At 41.2% G+C, this 25481-nt stretch overlaps 1 protein-coding gene across 2 annotated transcripts in view; it reads left to right on the top strand.

The window, feature by feature from the left end:
• PTPRG (protein tyrosine phosphatase receptor type G) overlaps positions 1–25481 on the top strand; it is a 738734-nt gene that overhangs the window by 486496 nt on the left and 226757 nt on the right. For both annotated transcript variants that reach the window (XM_060161434.1, XM_060161435.1), the window contains exon 5: positions 22042–22137. In XM_060161434.1, coding sequence (XP_060017417.1) covers positions 22042–22137 — 96 coding nt within the window. The remainder of the gene's footprint in view (positions 1–22041; positions 22138–25481) is intronic.

Raw genomic sequence — 25481 nt, 5'->3', positions numbered from 1 at the left:
GCAACAAGAGAAGCCACCGCAGTGAGGAATAGCCCCCGCTCGCCGCAGCTAGAGAAAGCCTGTGTGCAGCAAGGAAGATCCAATGCAGCCAAAAATAAATAAATAAATAAATAAATTTTTAAAAAGAATGTTATTTTTATGTTTTGTCAATTAAAAGAAAGCTTTATTAATATTTGATATATCCATGGTAGCTGGCACCCTCACGTGGTCCATGTGCCAGGTGGTCACATGTTGTACGTGGCAGGTATCCAGTGTAAAGGACAGGAATGCCAAAACACATGAGCATTCAAGTGCTTTCAGCATATTGCAATCAGCTGCATTTTACGTATGCCTATATAAGTGAATCTGTGTGTTAATATTATGTTTGTAACTGAATCACCGCTCCCAAAATAGACAAATGGCTTAATCAGCATGCTGTCAGCCTTCCTGTGGGTAAGAATTAATGAAGATCTAATCAGATCTGACATGAAAATTGTAAATTATCAAGACAGTTTGATATATGCTTGTATGTCCCTTATCATTAACCATCAACCTCACCTGAAATATATTTTGTGAAGTATTACCGGATGGTATGACTGCATAATATTTTGAAATAATGTTTGTTTCACCCTTACAGCATCTGTTTTTTATTTCTACTTCTGTGTGTTTTAGAATGGACGTATCATGTTTAGTACAGTAATATGAGTATATGATCTATAAGTAAACAAAAATAGTGGAGGCTTCCCTGGTGGCGCAGTGGTTGGGAGTCCGCCTGCCGATGCAGGGGGCACGGGTTCGTGCCCCGGTCCGGGAAGATCCCACATGCCGCGGAGCGGCTGCGCCCGTGAGCCATGGCCGCTGAGCCTGCGCGTCCGGATCCTGTTGCTCCGCAACGGGAGAGGCCACAACAGTGAGAGGCCCGCGTACCACACAAAAAAAAAATAGTGGAAAAGCATGCTCACAAAAAATTCGTACCAGTGGGCTAGGTATATGATCTAAAAAATAGACACCACTGCTTTGTAAAAAAAGAAAAAGAAATGGCCAGTGTTTAGAGCTCTGGCTCCCATATTATGATACATTTGGTTAACCTTTCATTTCCTAATTGCTTGACTTTAAAAAGACAGAAGAAGAAAACATATAACTGCCATTTAGTGTTAGATTTAAACCATAAGGAAAATACGTCATCTGTATTTGCATGTTCATAAGTTGCCTTCACTCTGTCAGATTCATTTGCATGTTGCTTTGGTGCTAGACTAGAGGGAGGTGCCCAGGGTAGCCACATCAGCTCCTACAACACATTAATTTTTTAAGTGTTCTTTAGATCAGTCTCTTAAATTCGTTTGCTTTTCCAGTTTCAGTACCATTTGACAAAAGGATGCGTTCGTTTGCGTTCTCTCTGTCTTTGAAATTTTTTTCCTAAGGTACATCAAACTCTTGACAGATATTTGAGTGTCATTTTTCTTGGTTTAATAGAGGTAGTGTTCATATTTATAAATGTAATTGCTCTCCAAAGGAAATCAGTAATTTGTAAGCGATTCTCTGTATTTTGAACTTCAGTGCTTTGCTTTTCATATATTTGAAACTTCTCAAGCTGGTGCTTAATATTCTGAAGGCATGATTTGTTTGCTGTAAGAAAGATAAGCATGACTTCTGGTTCACACCTGTGGTGCTGGGGCTAAAAACTATGTGGTGAGTTATATTCAGGGCCCTTTGCCGGGACTCCAGGGAATGGTCTCCATTCTGAGATTTCTTCTCGTCTAAGTGTAAACTAAAATCTTGGCATCCCTGATATTCTCCCTCACCCGCAGGGCTTTTAAAGGGTCGGAAGGCTCAAACTGGCTGTTAGATGATTTGGCCTTTCAGCTCTGCCAAGCCAGCTGTTCCTACAGTGCTGAGTTATTAAAACTTTCTATTGGGGTATAACATACCTATAGTCAAGTTTTGACACTGTAAGTGTGCGGCACGATGGCTTTTACGTATGTGTACACCCAGGTAACTACCACCCAGATCAAGATATGAAATATTTCCACCACCCTTGACGTCTCCCTAGTGTTTCTTCCTGGTCAGTAACCTCGTCTTCACCCCTACGTGCTCCCTCTACTGACTTTGGTCCTTTCTGTTCCCTTTTGCCTGTTCGTGACCAAAGTTAATTGCTACTGATATCCAGTGCTCGCTGGGTTAGAGGAGTGTTCTTGGGACACTAAAACTCTATAGCTTCTATACCTCTGAGCCAGGGAAAAGTCCTGTCTGCCTCCAGAATCTTCTGGCAGGCTTTTGATGGTATTGAAGATGTCCATTATTAGTTACCTATTATTTTGGATTATGGTTTTATCTTCTCTCTCCAGTTGGTCTCCCATGTACATGTCGCGTGCTCAGAGTAGCTTGTTAAGATATTAGTGTCCACAAACTCATTTGTAAGGATCAGTTGAGCTCATCATCTTGCTGTTTCTTGACGGTAGTGGGGACCTCCAGGGAGAGAGACGTGGGCCAGATAATTTGACGAAGAAAAAAGAATCAGGCAAATCTGATTCTTCTAGGAGTCTCTCGTTTCCCCTGATTGCCCGGGAAGGCTGTAAGGAAGAAGAGGCAAGGTTCACAGTGGAGACTGGGGGGGAGCTGCCTAACGTGTATCTCTTTGGGACATTTGGGACATTTGAATTCTTTCCGGTTTATGGAAGTGAAACCAAATTGGGAATCCCTATTACGTTTATACCTTTAAAAAAAATCACATTTCACAGTCTTAAGAGAACTGCATTCTTTTTTAAATTTATTAACCATGTGACAACATGTGACAGGGCATTCAAAGATGAAAAAGATGTGGTTCCTGACTCTACAGTGCTTACACAGGAAAGGCACGTGTGTTGCCAAATAAGTTTACAGATGACTTTTGAAGGCTGAATTACAGCCTATACTGGGAGCAGAAAGTAGTCCCTGCCTCTGGGCTCCTGTGAGGAGGCCGGCTGGTTGGTCAGGCGTCCTAGTCAGGAAATACTTTACATAGCAGGTAACACTTAATTTGAATCATGAAAGACGGTGAGTAGGAGTTTTCCAGGTAGAATTACATCTTCAGCTTTCCTGCTTCCGGTTGTTCTGCACTGATACAGTAACATCATAAATTGCTATTGTGGTTAATATTGTAATTAAGGCCCAATTATGTTTCAAGTGTTGGTGGAATTGAGTCCACACTTTCACTGCATTGCAAAATTTAAAGCGGTAATTTATATAGGACTATTATTATAGTATTACACTCATTTTAAAGATGACACCGTACTTACTTCTTTACATTTTGGTTTAGAATTGCAAAATGTGTTAGAAAAAAAAAGGTGACGGTGCAGCAGAAGTGGAGCTACGACGGCTGCAATCACTGAGGGCAGGCGTGCTAATGCGAGAGCAGCTCCTGCTTTTTGAGCATCTAACTCGGGCTAGTCTGTCGGCTTTATCTTGTCACATGTGCTTTTCACAGCAACCTCAAGAACTAGATGCTATAATATTTAATCCCACTGAACAGATACTGAAAACTAAGACACATGCGAAGTTCCCCATGTTAGTTTTCTAGGGGTGCCTTAACAAAGTATCATAAGTGGAAGAGCTTCAAACAACAGAAATTTACTGTTGCTCGCTTCTGGAGGCTAATAGTTTGAGATCAGGGTGTCAGCAGCGTTGGTTCCTCTTGAGGGCTTTGAAAGGGAACCTGTTCTGTTCTTCTCTCTTAGCTGCTGGGGACTTGCTGGCAATCTGTAGCATTCCTTGACTTACAAGTGCATCACCTGCTTTACCTTCCCAAGGCGTTCTCTCTCCCTGTGTGTGTCTGTGTCCAGATTTATCCTTTTTATAAGAACACAGTCATATTGGATTAGAATCCATCCTCATGACCTCATCTTCACTTGATCATGGGCAAAGACCCTGTTTTCAAGTAAGGTCACATTCACAGGTATTGTGTTTAGGACTACAACATCTTTTATAGGGAATACAGTTCAACCCATAGCATTGCATAAGTTCACCCAGCTAGAAAGTAGTGGAAACAGGATTCCAACTCAAGTTCATGTGACTCCGTAGCCCTAGGCTCTAACAGCTCTGCCATCATGCATTAGCCCCAGTGTTCGTACCCAAGTGTATCGTGTGCTTCTTAACCCAGCAGCCAGTAGACAAACATCATGATGTGGACATCTTGTCCAGACAGGATTGATTTGGGAGTATGCCAAAGAGGAAACGTTAGTCCAGTCGTCATGATATTGGAGGTTTTTGACCTCCACTGAGATATAAGTGATGGGCTACATTCTGTGTATGAGGAGCTTCTGAGCCATTGTCCAGTGAGTCTAAATAGAACAGGGCAACTCAACCTTAGCACTGATGTTTTGGGCTGGATATTTCTTTATTGTGTCATGTGCAGTGTAGAGTGTCTACTAGCATCCTGAGCCTCTATCTACAATATGCCAGTAGCACCCACGCCACAGTGTGTCAATCAAAAATGTCTCCAGGGCTTCCCTGGTGGCACAGTGGTTGAGAGTCCGCCTGCCGATGCAGGGGACACGGGTTCGTGCCCCGGTCCGGGAAGATCCCACATGCCGCAGAGCGGCTGGGCCCATGAGCCATGGCCGCTGAGCCTGCGCGTCCAGAGCCTGTGCTCCGCAGCGGGAGAGGCCACAACAGTAAGAGGCCCGCGTACCGCAAAAAAAAAAAAAAAAAAAAAAATGTCTCCAGATGTTGCCAAGTGTTCCCTGGGGAGCAGTGTCACCTCGTTTGAGAATCACTGGTTTAGAAAGGGAGCAATGGCTTTGTTGCTAAACGGTGCTGGCCTGGCACTTGCTGTGCTTTGCCTGGACTTCCTCTTTATTTGGGGTGGTTGCTGGTGGAGAATGTGAGGAAGACAAGCTATTTTTGTTGAATTTACTTAAGGCTCTGTGCTATCCATGGACATGAGAAGGAAGACGACAGGTAGGATGGAGAGTTAAAGACCCAGAGCACATTAAATATGCTCTCTGAACAATGTGATTTTTTTTTTTTTTTCAAGCAAGCTAGTGGTTTTGGAATAAATTTGAGATAAAAATTTATGGTCTTTCATCTGAACACAAGGGTTTATCCACGCTTCCAGAAAAATGCAAATGATTCTGATGGCAGACCTGAAATTAATGTTTTCACTCACTATTTTGGGAGATATTTGCAGTTAAGATCAGGATTTTATTTATTTATTTTTTAATCTTTTGGCCACGCCACGCGGCGTGTGGAATCTTAGTTCCCCCACCAGGGATCGAACCCGTGCCACCTGCATTGGAAACGCAGAGTCTTAACCACTGGACCGCCAGGGCAGTCCCAAGATCAGGGTTTTCATGGGCCTTCTATCTTAGAGAAAGGGGGTAGTAAGCCCTGGTCATACCTACAGGACAGTTTGTGAGGTTTTTCTGCTGATCTTTATGGTGAGAAGCCACAGTCCTTCTCAGCTGGACATGGGAGCGTTCTTAGGAAATTCTGATTTAAAGTTCACTCCATCCTTCATCCTCCCGTTTATGCTGTTTTTTCTTGCTCAAGAAGATGGAGAAGTATCACTCTTCCTTTCAGAGAAATGCTTCTTTGTGGGTTGATTGACCAGGGGCATCCAGAGAACTCTGTTTCCTGAGATGTGTTGGGATATCTACACCCCAGAGTGTTATCATGTCCCCACATCAGTCAGTGCATTTTCTCTCATCCCCAACCATTAACATGGTCGTGTACACCGGTAACAGCTCACAAAACTGGAAAATGAACTCAGAGTTTTGCTGCCATGGATGCCAACTCGCAAAGATGACTGTGCCAAAGCAGTGCCCAAACAGGTTCACAGCTGCAAGAGCCATGGTGTTGACGGCCTGGAAACCCAGCAGAATGGTTTTGCAAAAGGGAATCAGTCTGCTGTGCGGTTAATGTTCCAAAAAGCTAATGCCCAAGAGCTCCAGATGAGTCTTAATGTGCTGTTTAAGACTCAGGAACTTCAGAGAGCTGTATGTTCTGTACCACCCTGTGCTCTTAGACTGAGAACAAAAAAGTGGTATTTCCATGCAGCACAAATAGACCATCAAGTGGAGGAATCCGTGGGTAGGGTCATTGAGCCAGCGTGTTAAAAATAAGTGAGCTGCAGGTGTTTGAAGAAATAATAAAGCCCAGTACGCCAACCTTTAGACCAGGGCATGGGCTATATTAGGATGGAATACACTGGTCTGAATAAAAATATAACCCCTACCGGCGACCCCTTTGAAAACAGCAATGCATGTGCAGGTGTGTTTCCCCTAGCATGCAAATCCCCACGGATCCAGCCTTTCAGAAACAGGATGGAAAATTGTGTTTACCTAGCCATAGTTCTTCGGTGTCTGGTACAAATGCATTTCTAACCTCTACTTAGTAACTGTGGAAGCAGAGTAAGTCGCCTTATAGTGAAGAAGGAGCTGGATGTTCAGTTTAAATGGGTCTGTTCTTTGATTCCAAAGCCCTCCCCTCCTCCATTTTGTTAGTGTCCAGGTAATACCTCCTGTGGACTCCGCTGGTTCTTGTTCTTGGCCTGCGTTTATGGCTCTGGGGAGTTTCTGACAAGTAGGTGGGCAGTGGGTCTGTGCTGGGCTTCAGTACATGCCTAGGTGCTGCTGGTTAGCATGACCCTAGTAGGGAGCAGGGACCAGGCGAATTCAGAGTGCTCACAGCATCTAGCAGGTAGGACAGAGCTTGAACTGGAAGCAAAGCAGTTGCTGAGACAGACCACATGCAGGTTCTCTGAAGAAAGAAAACAGAGCCCTAGTGATCAGAACCCACTCAAGTTGAGATCCCAGAGCGAGGCTCTCTGCTGCTCTGAACTGCATGATGGTGTCTGCTGGGTGGGCTCTGCCTGGTGCCCATGAGCGATCATCACACCAGAAAGAGCTGAGGGCTCCACGGTGGAACACTGCTTTGATGGGCTGAATTGAATAATCCTCCGGTATCTGATGGGTCCCATGGGGCACATCCCCAGGTGTCTGGTCTGTTGGGGAGAAGCATGGCTGGGTCCCTGACTGCTCACCAGCTGTTCCTGAAGCAGCTTCTATACTTTTCTATTTCTCCCTTTTCCTGTCTTTAAAATGAAGTCACCTCCCTGTTAGAGCTGTCATGACAAAAAAAAAGAAAAAATTCCCTAATTTTTGTAAAGCTCGTAGCCCCGTGGCTGTTTTCTAAGTGGAGCTCACAGGAGTGTGGACGATGCTTTTGAGACTTGGAGTGTCTCAAATTCTGGTTCCTTGGAACCTCCTCCCAGCCACCTCCCAGCAGTCACCTTGGAAATAGCTCAAAAGGTTATCTCTAAAGACCCTGACACGCTCCAGCAAACCCCCATCACCCACAGGAAAACCAGAGAATAAGAACTCACTCATATTACCGCTTTCAACCTTGTAACAATGTGGGCTGAGGCCTGGTACGAAAGAGAGGATTTGCTTTAAAGCATCGTAGCATCTCTTGCTTAGAATGAGCTTAAAAGCCATCTGGTCAGGAGAATGAATCTCTGCTGTCGGACATCAGGAGATGGTTACTCCTGGTTGAGGGTATTGATCAGATGGGAGCATATGGGGTTTCTGGGGTCCAGAAAGTGCTACATGAGTGCTCGCTCTGAAACTTTATCAAGGTTACTTACAAGTGCATTTGTGAAGGGCACTGTTCTACATGCATGGCAACACCGCATCGAGTTTGATGGGCCATCTTGTCATCCGTGTACTGTTTGGTTCATGTTTTAGTCTTTCTTTGCGGTTGCTGTCTTTTGCTTATTATTTTTAATATTTACAAAAGACGTTTTCCTCATTAAAAAATTTTTTAAACAGTGCTGAACTTACGAAGTAAAAATTGAAGCCATTGTTTCATCTCTATCCCTCCATTTTCAGTTCTCAGACCATAGTTTCGTTTCTTCTAGATTGTTCCACGTGTTTTTTCCTCCTCCCTGTTTGTGCCTCTGTATTTTTTCCTTTACTTGAACAATGAGACAATTATGTACATAGTGTTCCATAACTTACCTTTTTGACTCATTGGTATATCATGGGCATCCTTGCATATCAGATAAGAATCAACATCATTCTTTTTAAAGAGCTGCATAATATTCCACAGTATGCACCCAATTTATTTAGTCATTTTCTTATTGATTGACAATGAATTTATCTATAGTATTTTGCTATTATAAATCATGCTTCTGGAGTTCCATGAATCTCCCTAGTAACGTACATGACACTACTTGAATCCCAACTAAGACAGCCAATTTTAAGCTCCTTTTGATTTAAAGTGCCTTCTTCTTTAAGATTTTGGGCTGGAGTTTTGTGGGGAAGACTCTCTATGGTGGCTGAATCTCAGATTTGAAGATTATAAACCAAGCTTCCTGGATAGACTTTTGCTTGTGTTCACGGTTACGTTTTATGTATTATAAATTCAAGATAAGTGAAACAAGTGTTGGGACACAGTTATATTTAATGTATAGTCATGAATGGAGCCCATCAATAACATGATTATTGGCTGACACCGTCTCCTGTAGACTCTTGGCTTCTTAAAGCCATAGCTTTGATATTTTGTTTTTGTCCCATCCCTTAAACTGTCTTTATTCCAAATTATTAACAGTTCCCTGCCGAGATGTAGCTATCAGAATCTCAAGATGTTCTCATTATTAACTCCCTTGCAAACCAGCAAGGCATTCTCTGGCTTGGACCCAAAGCGTGGAAAACATTGCCTGGCTTTCTCTTAATGTTGAGGTTACTAGTTTGACTGGTTGACTGCCGAATAATGCTGATGGGTTTTTTTGGTTTTTTTTTTTCCTTTAAAATGCAGTACCTGATAAAATGGATGGCTAGAGGAATGGATTGTTATTTGATAAAGCAAGTTTCTTAGAATATTAATGGTAGAATCTAAGTGGTGATATATAAGTGTTCACAGTAATATTCTTCAACTTTGCGCTTATGTCTAAAATTTTTTTGTGAGAAAATGTTGGGGGAAAAGGAATATGGAACAGAATGGGAAATGGGAAAATCTAATCAACAGAGGACTCACTCGCAAGTCATACAGTCAACGAATTTAATACTACATAGTGAGTTGAAGAGAGAAATCTATTTTTTGAAAACAATTTTCATGTAATAATTATAATAGCTATAGTAATAATGAGGAAGAAGATATTAATATCATCCCGTAGGTTTTGTGGCATTCTTGTTTCCCTGTAGTGTTTAATCCTAACACCAGACCTGTACACTTACAGTCAATCATCAAACCTTTTCTTAAGTCATCATCCTCCAAACTAACCTAATACCATCATCTCAGTTTGCCATGTTTGGAAACAGAGATCTAGAAATATTAAGTGATTTGCCTCCGATTTTAACACCAGACGAGGCACAGCTTGAACTGGAACTTATATTTTCTAAACATATCTTTGCTACTCCATTGTGTGTTTGCTCTGATTATAAGATTCTGAAATCCAAAATCATACTCTGGTGAATTCATGGAAAGGAGAGTCATTCAACCAAGAATATTTTGAACTAAGATCAGAGCAATGATGGTGGCAGAACTCTGTCCTCGTTACCTCTGAGGCCTTTAACCACTTCCTAAAAGCTTCTCCCTAAATCATCGCTTCCAGGTTGTACCCAGTACGTCAGCAGAGCTAGTGTTCTCCCCAGCTTTGGGCAGCCTTGTTTTGGTCCCTAATTCGTTGGTGTTTTTCTGACCGAAGGTATGGTCTGGGAGAATTAGTACTGTGTGTTTACTAGGTGTGCACACTGTAATTTTATGGCTAGGTAGGTGGGAAACTATTAGTCTAAATAAATATACTTTTCAACAGAGCAGCTGTATTAAATGAATTGAATAGTCTGTGTATATCAGAAACAGTAGCTCCATCTTTTTTTTTCTTCTTCAGAGTCTTAGCAAGCTTGAATAGTCGTGTGTTTCATTGCAGGCAGAAATAAATGATGAGCGAATCATGGTAAAGTGAAGTCAGGAATAGAGCAGAATCGGGCTTCTCTGGTGGCGCAGTGGTTGAGAGTCCGCCTGCTGATGCAGGGGACATGGGTTCGTGTCCCGGTCCGGGAAGATCCCACATGCCGCGGAGCGGCTGGGCCCGTGAGCCATGGCCGCTGAGCCTGCGCGTCCGGAGCCTGTGCTCTGCAACGGGAGAGGCCACAACAGTGAGAGGCCCGCGTACCGCAAAAAAAAAAAAAAAAAGGAATAGAGCAGAATCATAGCCTGTGTGATGCTGTGCTTTCTGTCGCTAGGGGCTGATGGATTCATTCCTTTGGAGCGCTTTGCTGATGACGCTGATTTTCTGAGTTTGGCCCCCCAAATGGATCCATTAGCTTCACCTTCTCCTTCTGCAGTGGTTGGTGGGGATTTTGATTTTGTTCTTTAATTTTTTGATTTTTTCTCTTTTTTCCCCCTCATTTTAAGTTTCTTGTCCCCCGCCAGATGAACTATTATTTAGAGCCAGCAAGTATTTTAAACAGGTGCAATAAAACAAACCACCTTTCTTGGCTCAAAACCAATCCCCTCCCTAGAGAAAACCACTGTTGTTAGTTTATGTTATTTTCCAGATCGTTTTCTTAACTTTCCTTAGTTTCTGTATATCTGTGCATATACATACACAGCAAACATTTTGCTGTATGGCATCTTAAAAGTCAAATGTGTATTTATTCTGCCTCTTGACTTTCTCCATGAGTAATACATCTTCAAGAAGTTTGTGTCAGTGCCTACTTGTCAATTTTTTTTCTTCTCTTCCCTCGGTTATCTTACCAATTCTCCTATTTATTATACATGTGAATTTTTTCCCATGATACCAACAATATTGGGCAAATAAATATACTTGTATACTTGTCTTTGTATTTGCAACACTTGTGGCCAAGCCTCAGTTGTCTGAATAAAGATTCTCCTTAAATTATAAAAAGGAAAATCATTTGAAAAAAATGAATTAAGATCCTCATTCTTATTGGTTATCAGGAAGATTAAAAAATGAAAACAGGAATGTTCACCCAATGTGTGAAAAAGAAGGATTCATAAATCCAATGTTAGCAGTGGTGTGGGAAGATAGGTTTTCTTATTATTGACTAGAATACAAAAGGTGTGTCCCCTTTTCCAGGGACAATTAGAACCACTTCTAGGGATCTGTCTTAGAGAAAGGATTTTGTGCTCATAGAGGCATGTTCACTTGTTTTTTATTTGTTTGTTTGTATGTTTTTACCAGTGACTCTTAACCTTTCTGGCTTGCAGAGCCCTTGACGATTTTGATGAAAGCCATAGACCACGTGACATCAGGACTGAAAATGTGTTTTGAAGTGTTATTAGCATGTGGTAATAGAAGGAACCATAAGAGTTTATCTGATGAAAAGAGATAGACACTGTCCAGTGTGCACACGTGCCACCCTTGGCAGTATTTCAGGAGATGTGCAGCCCTTCTGGAAGCCACATCCGTAGCTCCATAAATTGGTTTTCCGTCCTCTACCAACCAGTTATCTACCCAAAGCTGTTGGCTATAAGGGAGACTTTGAAATCAGAGAGGGTTCGAATAGAGCAAGGCAATGCATTTCCTCCTGTGCGAAAAAAACTTCCTTCCATTTATTTATTCCACAATCATTTAATGAGTACCTGCTATGGGCTTGGTCCTGGGGCCAGTACCACCCAGTGGGAGAGGTCCCAGCACACTGGACCTAGCAGAGTCCATTGTAAGCACACCTCCACCAGAATTAAACAGAAGGCCTGAGCAGCAGAGAGCTGTTTTAAATGTTCTAGTTCAATTGACCAAACTAATCTAAAAGATGCCTCACTGCGGAGATTACCTTTAGAACACTAGAGGGTGTGGTTTTGATTTATAGAACTCAAAAAAGCTTTTGGGAAGCGTCCAGATTGTCTGGCATGTGTGTTCTCAGAAATGTTTTGCATAAACCTGTTTCTTAGGGAGACCCTCCTGATTTGGCAACATTTAGCTGCAAAGGGCAAAATGCAGTTTTCTGGATAAAACTGCACAACTTTTCTTTGTGCACAAGCTTTCTTGCAGGCTTCTGGCTGGGAGAAAGGGAGGGGATACAACCAACTCTATACCTGTGTTAATTTTATTAAGCTTGATTGCAAACTCATGGCAGCATCATTTCCCCAGAACCTATTATGAGGTAGAAAATACAATATCAGAAATGAGGAAAGAACCATAATGGGAACTTCGGGTGAGTCAGTAACAAATAAACTGTATTTCAGGTTTCTTGTATTTCAAAACGGGAGACCTATTGCTGATTCCTCGTTGGTTTGGAATGATTTATAGCCTTTTATTCGTGGTTGAGTGTTGCAGTCTATGTTGTCATGGAAATTCTATTGAATTTATAGGTCCATTTATCCAAAATGATTTTCCAGACTTTATTTCATGGTGAATCACGCGGCTGTTACTCCCAAGTACAAGCGATTTCTAAAAAGCTTCACGTTACAAAGAGCGCAAACGCTGTGGTGGTTATTTTCGTGTTTTTGAAATACAAATGAGTTCCAGATGCACCTAGGTGGTCCCCTTCCCCTCCGCTGTGTCCAAGGTGTTAAGCATTTCAGAACCAGAAGCTTATGTACAAAACAGCTCTGCAGGCAAGGAAAGGTTGTTTTAATAGAAAAGAAGGTTATTACAGTAACTGCAATAGGTGAAAGAGGTCTTGAAGCTACTAGTTTACAGGTAAGGGCAAGACTCTCCAATCTTTGAGCCCCGTTACAGCAGACTTGTTCCACCTGCAAGTTCGGTCGTAGAAAAGAGAAAGGAAAACAGAGCTTTACCACATCCATCGACTCGACTTCGTGTGGCAGTGGGTGTAGGTGAGGTTTCTACACTTCAGCACTATTGACATTTTCGGCAAGATAATTAGTTGCTTTGGCGGGGAGTGTCCTATGCACTGTACGGTGTTTAGTAACCTCCCTGGCCTCTACCCACTAGATGCCAGTAGGATCTACCCCCTAGTGACACCAAGCAAAAATGGCTCCAGATATTGACAAATGTCCTCTGGGGTCCAGAAATCACCCCTCTTTGAGAACCATTACCCTGGAAGCTTTGTGCTAGGATCCTAGCGATAACTAGTAGGTAGTTCTCTCTGCCAATGGGAAATCTGATCAGGATGTTGTGTGCAGAGGATTTTTAAAGTGTAGGCTGTGCAGTCAAATGCCTGGGTTTGAATCCTGGCTTTATTACTTCTTAGACAAGACCCAATATGTCAGCCTTAATTTCCTTTTGTATAAAATGGGGAAAATAGTATAATAGTACCTACCCTCCAAATACCCCAAGGACTGAAGGAATTAATTCGCGTAAAGTATTGTAAGAATTGGATACATTAAAGCAGCCCTCCGCTGCTGCCTCTGGGCTTCATTTTGCGGTGTCTGCCTCAAGGGAAAGGGTGGAAAGAAGCAGCGCTAGGTCCGTGTAATTGTTATTTAGTCCTCGGCTGGTGTGATTCTGCACACTCTGAGCCAGCCACCCTAACTTGCTCTATGACACAGGTAGGATCTCCCTAGCCTTATCCCCCTGCTTAGAACAGCCTCTGTTGAATGCAATGGGTACAGAGCAGGGAAGCAACGTCAGACGTGCTCCATTATTATAGGAGAAGACTATATTTTGTTTATCTCAGTTTCAAAAGCACAGCTTTTTCACTCATTTTATTTCTTTATTATCGAAATATACACAAAGAGTAAAATTCACAAGTAATCAGCGTACAGCTGAACGAATTTTCTCACTTGGAACCAGACCCCAGATCAAGAAAGAGCACTTTCTCGCCCCCTCCTTCCCCAAGATCCCTCTTCCAGTTACCACTCGCCAGGGGTAACCACTGTGTTGGCCTCTGAGTGCAAGAGTTTTTCCTGATTTTGTACATCATTCCAGCAGAATCACACAGTATATCGTTTTTGGTTTTTTTTTAAGAAAATTTCTGGGTGTTTTGTCTCAGCATGGTTTGTGAGATCCATCCATATCATTACCTGCCATTGTAGTGCATTCTACATTGGCACTACAATTGTCACTGATTAGCATCTGGGTAGTTTCCAATTATTGGAGAGCCCATTGTTGATTAGCATCTGGGTAGTTTCCAATTTGGGTTTATTGAAAACAACCCTTTCACTAACTTATTTGTGTTTTTCCCTTTTCTCTTTTGCCCCCATTAACTAATTTTTAAAGACACGTGAAACAATAGGGGGCCTATAGTAAGCCAGATGCCGTGGGAGGTGCTTTACTTGAGTTATTTTATTTAATCCTCAGTGTAGCCCAGTGACACACTTCTGACCCTCAGTTTCCTCGTGGGGCTGCTAGGACGCCGAGAGGCTGACTAACTTCAACCGGCGGCTCACACAGCTATTGAATGGGAGAGCTGGAACTTACTACCCTCCTTCCTGCGTCCGTGATGAGGGAATCTAACCAACACGTAGCCAGATGCTGAACCTACCTCACTTATGTCCATACTGAGGCTGAACTGTAAGACATAACTCCACAAATCATGCATAGTAAATCCCTTACTGTTGGAAGCAAGAGCCTGAACTTTTCCCTACCAAGAGACGAGTGCAAAAGTTAAATGTTTGACTAGTCAGATGAATCACCGAGCCAGAAATTCCAAAAATCAACTAATAAATAGACTTATAATGGCATAAACAAGTTACACGCAGAGACTTTTAAAAGGAATCCCCAAAACACCCTGACACCTGATGGTATAGGAGTCATAGGCCTGCTGTGCAATTTGGGTTCTTCTGCTCCCAAAATTTGGATTCCTGCTGTATATAGTTGAAGATAATTCCGTATTACAGAGCAAGGGAAATAATTAAGGATTAGTGCACTCTGTGATTAATGATACTGTATAAAGCAAACGTTTCAGAATGTTTATTTAAATGCTACCTTGCACGTAAAGATGTTGAATACCTGCTGTTCTCTGGGCCACGGTTCTTCTAAAAATATTCTTTCAATGAAGGCTGTGTGAAGCCCACACACAGGTTTCTTTGCTACACCTTGTGGCATGACTCATTGAGATTGTTGACCGGCCCAAACAATTTATTTTCACTTTTATTTGCATATCCCTTCTGGTCATAAAGAAAGTAATAAAGATACATAATAATAAAAAGTGGGAGCTGTTGAATTTCTTCTTAATTTTCCCAAACATGTGAGTAGTGATTCGTTATTACAGTGATCCCATGAGGTCAGTATTACCTCTATGTGACAGAAGGGGACACTGAGCCTTAGAGATCTCAGGTGTCTTCCGTATACAAATCAGGTCTGATGCTGTAGCCCATGTCCTTTGGTCTTCATTTAATATCACCCAGGTGTGTTGTCTGTCAAGTTCATGGATATTTTTCTGTAAGTCGCGAGAGTGTGAACTGGGTTGTAGTAGGATATAATAGAATGTAGCCCCGTTCTGCAGGGGAGAGGCTTGTTAGAAAGGGATGAATGAAGAGGACAGAGCTCAGAGCTCAAAGTAACTCAAAAAGGAACAGGGTTGCAGAACCGTTTTATAATGTGATGCACAGGCACGTATAAATATGTCTGGGTGTGTTTTGCTTAAAATCAGTAGTGACATTTAGGGGTGTATTAGTCAGAGTTCACCAGAGAAATAGGATCAATAGGAGTTACATACGAGAGAGAGACAGACAGACAGAGAGGGAGGGAGATTGAGATTTTAAGGAAATGGCTTCCTCAGTTGTGGAGATGGGCAAGTATGCAATATACAGAGCAGGCTGGAAATTCCAGCAAGAGATGATGTTGCAGGCTTAAGTCTCAAGGCTGGAAACTCAGGCCAAATTTCTGTGTTGCAATCTGGAGACAGAATTCCTTCCTCTTAGGGCACCCTCTGGCTTTCAACTGACTGCACGTGGCCGCCACTTTACGGAGGGTAACCGGCTTTACTCAGAGTCTAGTGATTTAAATAGTAGTCATAGATTTTTTAAAAAATACCTTTACAGCAACATCTGGAATAATATTTGACCGAACAACCAGGCACCATAGCTAGGGCCAAGTCAACACATAAAATTAGCCATCACAGGGGGTAACAATATAATCATGACCCTTTAAAAAAGTAACTGGGAGTAAAGACTGTTCATTGATATAAAACAAAATACCCATATCATAGTTCTGAATTCAGAGTGTTTGTTATATAATATATATAGTGTGTATTTATCATTTTTCTCCATAATTTAAGTGGATAGATTTTCTTGTGTTGGAGTGTTAAAATTTCAGACTAGAGTTGCTTGGGTGGAAAACAGTTTGAAATTCCTTGCAGATAGAAGAGAAAGTAATATAATCTGGGTTTAGCAGACCCATACCTGGGTCCACTTAGCCATTTCATAGTGATTTGGGCTTATATTTGGGCCTTCCTGAACATTTTCTCCAGCAGTTTAAGTCCGTTCATTCTCTTAGTATCCTGATCTCTCCCTGCTACTCATGTTATTTATTCTTAGAGATAGCAAGAACCTCATTATACTGATTGTGGCTTTATCGTTTGACTATCCTTGCAGCGAGCTACCCAGAGCTCCCACTCATTTTATTCATTCCAAAATATGAATTAATAGTATTTACAAGAACAGCACTGTTCAATACACAGCCTTTAACTAGGCAGGTAGCCTTCCTGCCCTCATCAGTCTTCCTGTCTGATGGCAATGGCAGAATGAAAGAATTAGAACGTGTTGTGTTGAGTGTGTGGCTATATAGTAGTGAAGGTACAGCATAATCTAAAAATTAAGTTAGAGTAAGAACCTATTATCCAAAACCTTAATTCTTACACCATCATTTGCAAATCGTCCAACACGTGGAACCAGCAGATCATGAACTGTGTTGGGATTTTTACTTTGTCTTTGCTACATGTTTTTATTCTTAGGCAACTGTTTTTTGCCCACTGCCATGTTCTCTACTGGCTGACTACATGGTAGCCCTAAGAATGATCAGGAAAATACATTTTGCCTCTTCAGTTCTGTTATCTACTGCCTCTTATTAATTCTGCTCTTGCCTTTCTAGTCACCATCTTTATTTCACTGTGTTTATGTCTCACCTGTTCTTTTCCTGTAGCTTTTCCTATGTGTTCTTCCATTCTGTTAAAGATGAACTAATGGAAGTGTCTGATGAATCTATCGGTAGATGGCCTTTCCTCTGGGCTGTCTGCGTGCCATTTCCTTAATTCATCATGAATTTTTTCTCGGGCCATGTACGTGAGGGGGGGTACACGTTGGAGAAATATTATGTAAGTTTTTTGAGAGGAAATTAAAATGTAGAGCTTTCTAAATCACCAAAGAAAGTACTGCTGGATTTTCCACTCTTGCATTGGGATCATTTCTTCTTGCCGCCATCACAACAGGGATGTGAGAGCTGACTTACACAAACAACTACCACATTAGAGAATAGGAAGTCCACCTTCAAGAAAATATCCCCTCTTGCCCATTGCCTGTATTATTCTGTATTCATTTAGTGTATGCCTTACGTGACCATGAGCCATTTACTACTTTAGGCATTTTTGTGGTACATGTATCTACAACTCAACTTTGGCATTCAAAAAAAAATGTGAACCTTGTCTTATTGTTGATATTTTTGTCTTCCCAAGTGCAAACTGTCTTCATTTGTCATAGTGCCTTATACATAATAGGCATTAAGCAAATTCTTTTGCCTATTGGAAGGAAGCACAGTGATTAAGGCTTTGACTAGGATCGGAACAATTAGTTTTTATCCCAACCCCACCCTCCGTCCTAAAGAGTGTTGTAATTTTAGAAATCCTTCTTTTTCTTTGGCTGTAAAATGAGGATCATGGTGGTACCTACTTCAGTGAGTATCAATGAATGAGAGTACAGTGCCTGATATACAGTAGGCACTTTATAAATATTTGAAAAATAACAACATGAAGAAAAGTACAGATGGCCGTCGTTTTCAGATTTGTTGATTTTTATTTATTCAGCTTAACACAGATAGTGATACAAATTGGAAACCTGGCATATATATAGTTTTAAATCAAACTGCAGCTAGGACAGTTTTAAATGTAAGGGGGGAAATAGAACACAGCAGGAGAAAAGGGCAGCCGAGTGGGCATTTTGTTGTGACTCTGTATACATCATGCTAGGACCCTATAACACGAGAGCATTGACTGCTGTCAGCCCTGTTCTCACAGAACCCATCACATCTTCCTCCCGTTACTTGATAGTGTTGTCATTCATTCGGCCATTTTCCCTATGTATGATTGAGCACATGCTTCCTGGTCAGTGATGGGGTAGAATACCGTTTTCCAAATGTCAGGTTATGTCACATTATACTCGATGTTTTCTATCACCTTGATCTGGCTAGAGGAATTCCTGCAGATTTTTCCATTCCAACCATTACACAAGGTCAAATTAAATGATCCACCAGGCCTGTTTTTCTTGCTCATGAGTTTAAAATACTTTATAGGACTGGTCCTTCAGTTGCACCCTGGTCTACCCCACAGTCTACCAGCGGCTTTTTTGGTTGACCTTCATACAGTTTGTTTCTGTTGTTGGGGAGACTTACATATCTCATGGCACTCTTTGTGTTGGAGGGACATTCATTTACACCAAGTTGACCCAGTTTTCTGTCCTGGTTGGAATAGACATACAGAGAGAGCCTCAAGCTGTACGGTTTTCTTGAAGAACCAAAATGTTCCAATATCAAACATATTTGGAAAATATTGAGTTCACACTCTTTGGTCTTTAAATACCATTTCTCACTAAAAGAAACCAGGGCTCAGTCAAGAAATGGCCGATTCCAGGGCTGGAACCAGGGGAAATGCAAGGTGAGGTTAGAACATCTCTGCCAGCTAATAAGGAGGTACTAAAGGATGAAAAATGATGGGAGCATGGCAAAATGACAAAGGAATCTGTTTGAAGGGTCTCCTGCTGGGCAGATTGGTGCTCTGTGAAGCCACAGTACTACAACTGTGGTCCCCTGCCCAAAAGGCACGACCTGAGTCTAATCATGAGAAACCATGAGACCGACCCCAATTCTGCATAATAACCGGGCTGCACACTTCAAACTACCAGATAAAGAAAAAGAAAGGCTGAGTAACCGTCCCAGGTGAAAGTTGGGGGTCGGAGGGGTCAGTATGAAGAGACATGGCAACTGAATGCAAAGTTAGGTCCTAGATTGGATTCCTGGACCAAGAACCAAATAATGGTCTATAATAAACTTTGCGTCAAAGTGAAACTTGCCCATTTTAATAATGTTACTGTGGCTATGTAACAGAATATCCTTATTCTTAGAAACGATACGCTTAAGTATGTATTGGTAAAGGGGCGTGTTTTCTCCCACCTAACGATTAAGTGATTCAGGGAAGATAATTGCTTGGAGGGAGAGAGGAAGAATGCAGATGGGTAAAATATACATTGGTGATGTGTGTAAAGAATATAAGGGACAGTTAATAGATCTCTTTATTGCCCGATTTCCCAGGTCTTTTCTTCAGTTTCAATTCACCATGTTTCTACAGGAAGAGGATTGCTATACAGTAAGCTTGACTTCGATTCACATTATTAGAGAGAACGCACTTTGCGGGAGGCTGAAGGAAGCCTCTGAACGTGGCACTTGAGAGCAGATACAGAAGGTTGATGGGCTTCCTCGCAATATTCAGCAGCCACCCCGATCCCTTCCAGAGATGCTTTTGTAAAATAGGTTTCTAGCCTGTGCCTAAATTTGTCTCATCAACAATAACAACAAAATGATTTCAAGTCCAGTGCCCTCTCGGCAAAACTCCACCTACTTATTTACTTTCATATTTAAGATACCTTTAAAAGTTAACATAGTTCAATAGACTACAACTTGAGAGAAATAGCAAGGAAAGCTGATACCTCAGACCTATGGCTGCTGTTCTCTTTATGAGACATTTTACTATCCTGATGGATGGAGCCGTGACTCAAAGACATTTTCTAAAAATGAATTTCCTCACCCGGTTGTAAATGAAAATGCTCTTGAAGAGATCTTAAAGTATTTTGTATCACACACTATTCAGGTGATGCGTTAAACAATGCTACCCCTGCTCATGGGCTGAAGAATAAGAAAACCTTCTGTGAACTTAGTTCATTTGAGGGGTTGGGTTTTCAAAGGAAAGTGAAGTGTAATTTTCTGAATATACTTATGCAGAGTTTCTTTCTTGGGTTAGTGGCATTGTCCCCAAAGCAATTCACCCAGTATTAAACTATTTCAATCTGCACCTCATTGAATGGATTTTTCCTCAGAGTAAATTCATGATGTCTGTAGCCGTCCAGACCTAAAGGCAACACATGTATAAGAGGTTGCCAGCGTCAGTGGGAATGCAGAGTCTAAGGAAAGTAATTCACCGTAAGAAAGAGTGTTCTCCAAAAGAATCTACCCATCCTTCTCCCATCCACTTGGTTATCTAACTTTTCCTTAAAAGTGTCCTGATTTGGGCTCCCTAAATATACCCTTCAGAGAAGATATGTCACCTTGTTCTTAACGTCTTGGTTAATTCAGTCAGCAGGACTCTGTTCACCTTTGACGTGTACTTCAGCTTGTCTCTCTGACTTCCCTTTTCCCACTGGGAATTTATCATTTAGTATCAAGTCTCCATACTCCATCTGGGGTGTGGTTGTTCAGAAAATAGCATCATGTCATTTGGAAAAGTGGGAAAATAGAGGTCATGGAAGAGAGCTAATGATATAGGAGATTTGATTTTCTGGAAAGAGTAGGGGCCATTCTAGAAGATTCAGTGCAATCACATTCATATTAGACATCTAAAGATACCTGCCAAAAGTTAACGTGACAAGCGTGACGATTTGTGGAGCACAGTTAAGGTCCAGGCATAGTGCTACACACTGTACCCTGCACCTACATGTTTGATCCCCACACCCATCCTACCAAGGGTAAGCACTTGATTCTATACGAAAGGAATGATGCTTAGAAATTCGCTGGCTTGCCTGAGGGCTCACATGCAAGTAAACGAAGAAGCTGGAATAGGGTCTCAGATCTTTTATTTTTATCACATATGTAGTCTCTCAAGAATACTCTGTAGGTTGTTTTTGTTCTCTGAATTGTTCAGGTATTGAGGAATGTGCAGACATTAAAATTGTATAATTATTTTAAGTTGATTTATCCGTGTTCTGCTTTTTGAGTGAGAAACCCTTGCCACATGTAAGAGAAGGTATTTAAGGTTGGGATGAGAGCACCTGGACTTTACACTCATCAACTGATGTTTCTTTTTAACCAAGTCGGCACAACTTTCTGAAGTACTATTTCCTCATCTGTAACTGAGTGTAGTAATTTCTGCCCAGTCTTCACAGGGATTGTTAGATAGATTTAGTGAAATCATGAATGGGATGGCTTTTTGCAAACTGAAAAATATTAAGCATTATTTATTTATTTATTTATTTATTTATTTATTTTGCGGTACGCGGGCCTCTCACTGTTGTGGCCTCTCCCGTTGCGGAGCACAGGCTCCAGACGCGCAGGCTCAGCGGCCATGGCTCACGGGCCCAGCCGCTCCGCGGCATGTGGGATCCTCCCGGACCGGGGCACGAACCCGCGTCCCCTGCATCGGCAGGCGGACTCTCAACCACTGCGCCACCAGGGAAGCCCTATTAAGCATTATTATTATCATTACCACTATATTCTATTTTGATTGACTAAAATAGTCCATTTGGACTGTTTCTCAAAGCTACTGAGAGCCCCCCTCAGATTCTCGTCATTGGAATGGGCATTATCTATAAACATGTGTCCATTTAAGCGTTTATAATTTTAACATAGGGACTGAATCTCACAGTCTTACTTTCCTACTTCATGGTATTTAACTGCATTAAAATTTTGTTTCTTAATAGGGACATTTCACCATGACATGAGTATTAGGTAATAAGAAGGTGTTGGTGTTATTTATTTTGTGTGGCCTGAAGGCGTTGTAGTTATGTGGAAAGATGTGTGTTTTAGTGATACCTACTGAAGTATGTAGGGGTAAAACGATATGATGTCTGGGGTTTGCTTTCAAATACTTTAGCAAAGAAAAAAGTACGGATAGATGAGTACCTTTGGCAAAATCTTAGTATGTTGGGGAATCTGGGTCCATTGTACTACTCTCTCTACTTCTGCATAGGTTTTCCTAATGTATTTTCCTAATACGTTTTTTAATTGTTCTTCTACAGATGCAGATTTTCTTTTACAATCCAGATGACTTTGACAGCTTTCAAACTGCCATTTCTGAAAACAGAATAATCGGAGCCATGGCCATATTTTTTCAAGTAAGTTCGCAGTGGGCTTAAGTATTGATACTTCAACCAAAGAGTTCTCTTGAGTATTTTTTTTTTAAATTCACCGAATTGTTCTATGTTTAATGAATGCATCTGTTTTCTAGTTCACACCTGTCTAAATGAAAGATATTTCATATTGTCTAATGTGTGATTTAAAATGTAAATAAGTATGTTTAGAAACATAATGAAAATTTTTGCATGAATTATTCTGATTTTATTGCTACTTGACTGGTGCACAGATTGAAGAACACATTTATCATCTAAGTTACTTCACTGCTGAAGTGTCTTGAACAGGTTCCTACAGCATATTAAGAGACTGATGTAAAAAAAAAAAGTGGTTTTTCTTTGGAGCAACTTTAAATTTGACATTACTTGCAAGTAGCTTAATAAATTGCATTGGTCATTTATCTAAAGAGACCTCGTTCCCACCCCACCCCACCCCCGCCAGAAATCCCCATGGTAACTAAAATTTTTATTGGGACCATTTCCAAGTTAGTACATTTTCATTAAATGAAGTCCCTAGTGTGGGTTTTGGCACACAGTAGACATTTGGTAAATGCCAAATAAAATATGTATCTGTATCCAGCCATCCCTGTTTCTATGGGGTGGAGACCCTGTGGTATATGTGTCTTCTCTGCACGAACAGAAGCCTATTCTGGGCACTGTGCTGTTGCCAGTTCACTCGGGTTCTGTCTGGACCCCTTCTGCATCTGAACCGTGATTGTTTTGCCTTAGGCAATACTGAGGTCACTTGAACTTCCATTCTTAGACAGTTTCCACTTACATAGTTACCTCTTATTTCCTGTTATTGTCCTCTTAGCACACTGTTTTTCATGTTGCTGGACCTCTACTCCTGCAGCCCCGCCATCAGACCTACCCCTGCCTCCCTCCCGGTCATGCCCACCCATGTCCAGTCCAACCAGGTTCTCCTTTATAGGTCATCCTTTTTATAGAAAATAAATTTTAAGAATGTTTTTATGAGTACTGGAAGGTCTGTTTCACAGCGCGCTCTACCCAAAAGCTTTCTATTTTTCCGGCTCTAGAAACTCTTGTTAAATGTAAGCCCAATTAAAGTATTGGGCAGGGGGGGCACATTGGTGTACAAACCAGCAAAAGACCTCAGTGTGAAATCTAGGTTCTGGATTTTTAAAGTATTTCCAGGACACGAGTGTAGTTCAAATACAAAGAAATTTAATGTGTATTTCATCCGGTTAGTCCTCTAAATTTTGACTTGCTGTCCTGTAGATACAAAATAGAGGGCAGATAATATAAAATAGAATAGTTTTTCTTTTTTCTCTTTTTTTTTAGGTAGCAGCTGTGTTGAGCTGCTTTCTTTGTTTTCTTTATGAGTCCACATATGCATTTATACATCAGAGTTCACACTATGTCATGTAGTGGAAAGAAGACGGTATTGTTATTTTAATACGGCAGTCTCGTTAGAACCTGTATTTTGAGATCTCTGTGTTTTGAATCTTTCTAATAAGAATGCTAAATTTGGGAGTTTGGTATTTCTCCCCCAAACAGAGAAATCTTGACCTGTATTTCCAAATTCAAACCTGGCATCTTACATTTTGGTTTTGAAGAGGTATTTATGATTGTTTCAGCAGTGATTCAATGCCAGGTATGGTACCAGTTGCTACATTAAATATATAAGATGAATATAGTCAACTCCTGCCCACTAGGAGGACCTCGCTGTCACAGTCCCATGTGATAATGGCTAGAAAGACATGAGTAGAGAAACTTTTCCACTTGTAAAAGGCTGTGGTCTGACTCGGTGCTCATAAACTCACATATTCATTTTCCAGAGTGATAGGATGTGAATGACCTACCAGTGCATGTCTAGGCAAGGCTAATTTCTGTGCAGTTGCTGTAGCTTTGATGCCAACTTACTCCACACACCAGAATAATTTTCTAACACTTTCCATTTTTCATTATCTTTGTTTCTTTTTTCTTCCGGATCATGTGCCTGTTATGCTGGGTTGTTTTGGCTCTCTCACTGCCTTTGCTGTGATTAGATATGATGAGGTTCTTACGTTTCCAAAACACCAAAGCAAACACAAACCTAGCAGACACATGGCCGACCAGGGAACATATATTGGCTGAGAGGATAGGTTGTCTGCAGGTGGTCCTCTTGTGGCTCATGGGCATAATTATGGATGCTACGTAGTGTTTACAATTATTTTCTTCAGTTAAATATGGAAGATTTTACATAAAATTTCCTGATGATGTTGCAGTAATCAAGATCTGAGTAGTGACTCTCTGTCTCCTTTGGAGGGGGTGTGAATTTCCATGGCAACACAGTCTCTAGGTGGTTTTCTTCATGACTTCCTGTCAACATGACCTTGAGATCATGACTCCAACCTGGACCCCAGTACCTTTGACTAGTGCCTGACATCTTTTGGTTACAGACAGAGTTGAAGGTCAGTCTCAGTGCTGAAATATAGTGAGCTGGGTTTCCCCTGAGTGCTTTGTGTGAACACTAGTAAAGGAAGGATCGCCTCCAGGTATGGAAGAAAACAAGTCATGGCAGCCCCACGTGGTTTTATGCGTTTGGGCCCACACAGTGCTAGAAGGCGCATTCACTTCATAGCTACTCCTGACTGGAATATTTATTACAGTTTTCCAACATATGTTAGTAATGCATCTCGAGGAAGGAACACCTTTATTCTAGTTCACACACCTTTGGCCTCGCAGCCTTCTAGAAGATATAGGGGAAAGGAAGGGGAAAGTCTGATTTTAAAGGATTTTTTAAATAAAGAAGTTAAAACATGAAATTGGCGAGGGATGGAGATATTTGTTGTTAAACCACTGAAGAGAATAAATAAATGCTTGTTTAGCTAATTTATATTAGTACAAAGTTAATTATTTTCTGTTCGTTAAGATAGAATCTCCACTATGCTAGTTAGCCTGATTTGAATTCCTGTGGAAACGTAAATGCCAAAAGTTATTAAAATGCTCTCTTAATATATTATTCTGATTACACTCTACTTGGGTTATCTGTTTGAAGAAGTAAGAAATGAAAACCTAGGTTTATAAGACAGTTGAAATGACAGTGGAATGATAAGGCAATTTGTCGAAGGATGCTTTGCTTTGAAAATAACTCAAAAAGATTTAAATAGCTTTGATTTAAGGTTACAAATCTTTGTCGACTTAAGTTGGGATTACATCCTAATAAACCCGTCATAAGTTTAAAATATCTTAAGTGGAAAATGCATTTAATACACCCAAGTTACCGAACGTCATAGCTTAGCCCAGCCTCCCTTAAACACGCTCAGAACACTTGTATTAGCCTGCAGTTGGGCACAATTATCTAACACAAAGCCTTTTTTTTTTTT

This window comes from Lagenorhynchus albirostris, chromosome 10 (assembly GCF_949774975.1).
Source record: "Lagenorhynchus albirostris chromosome 10, mLagAlb1.1, whole genome shotgun sequence".
Taxonomy (NCBI): Eukaryota; Metazoa; Chordata; class Mammalia; order Artiodactyla; family Delphinidae; genus Lagenorhynchus; species Lagenorhynchus albirostris.
This window is presented reverse-complemented; position numbering and strand designations above follow the sequence as displayed.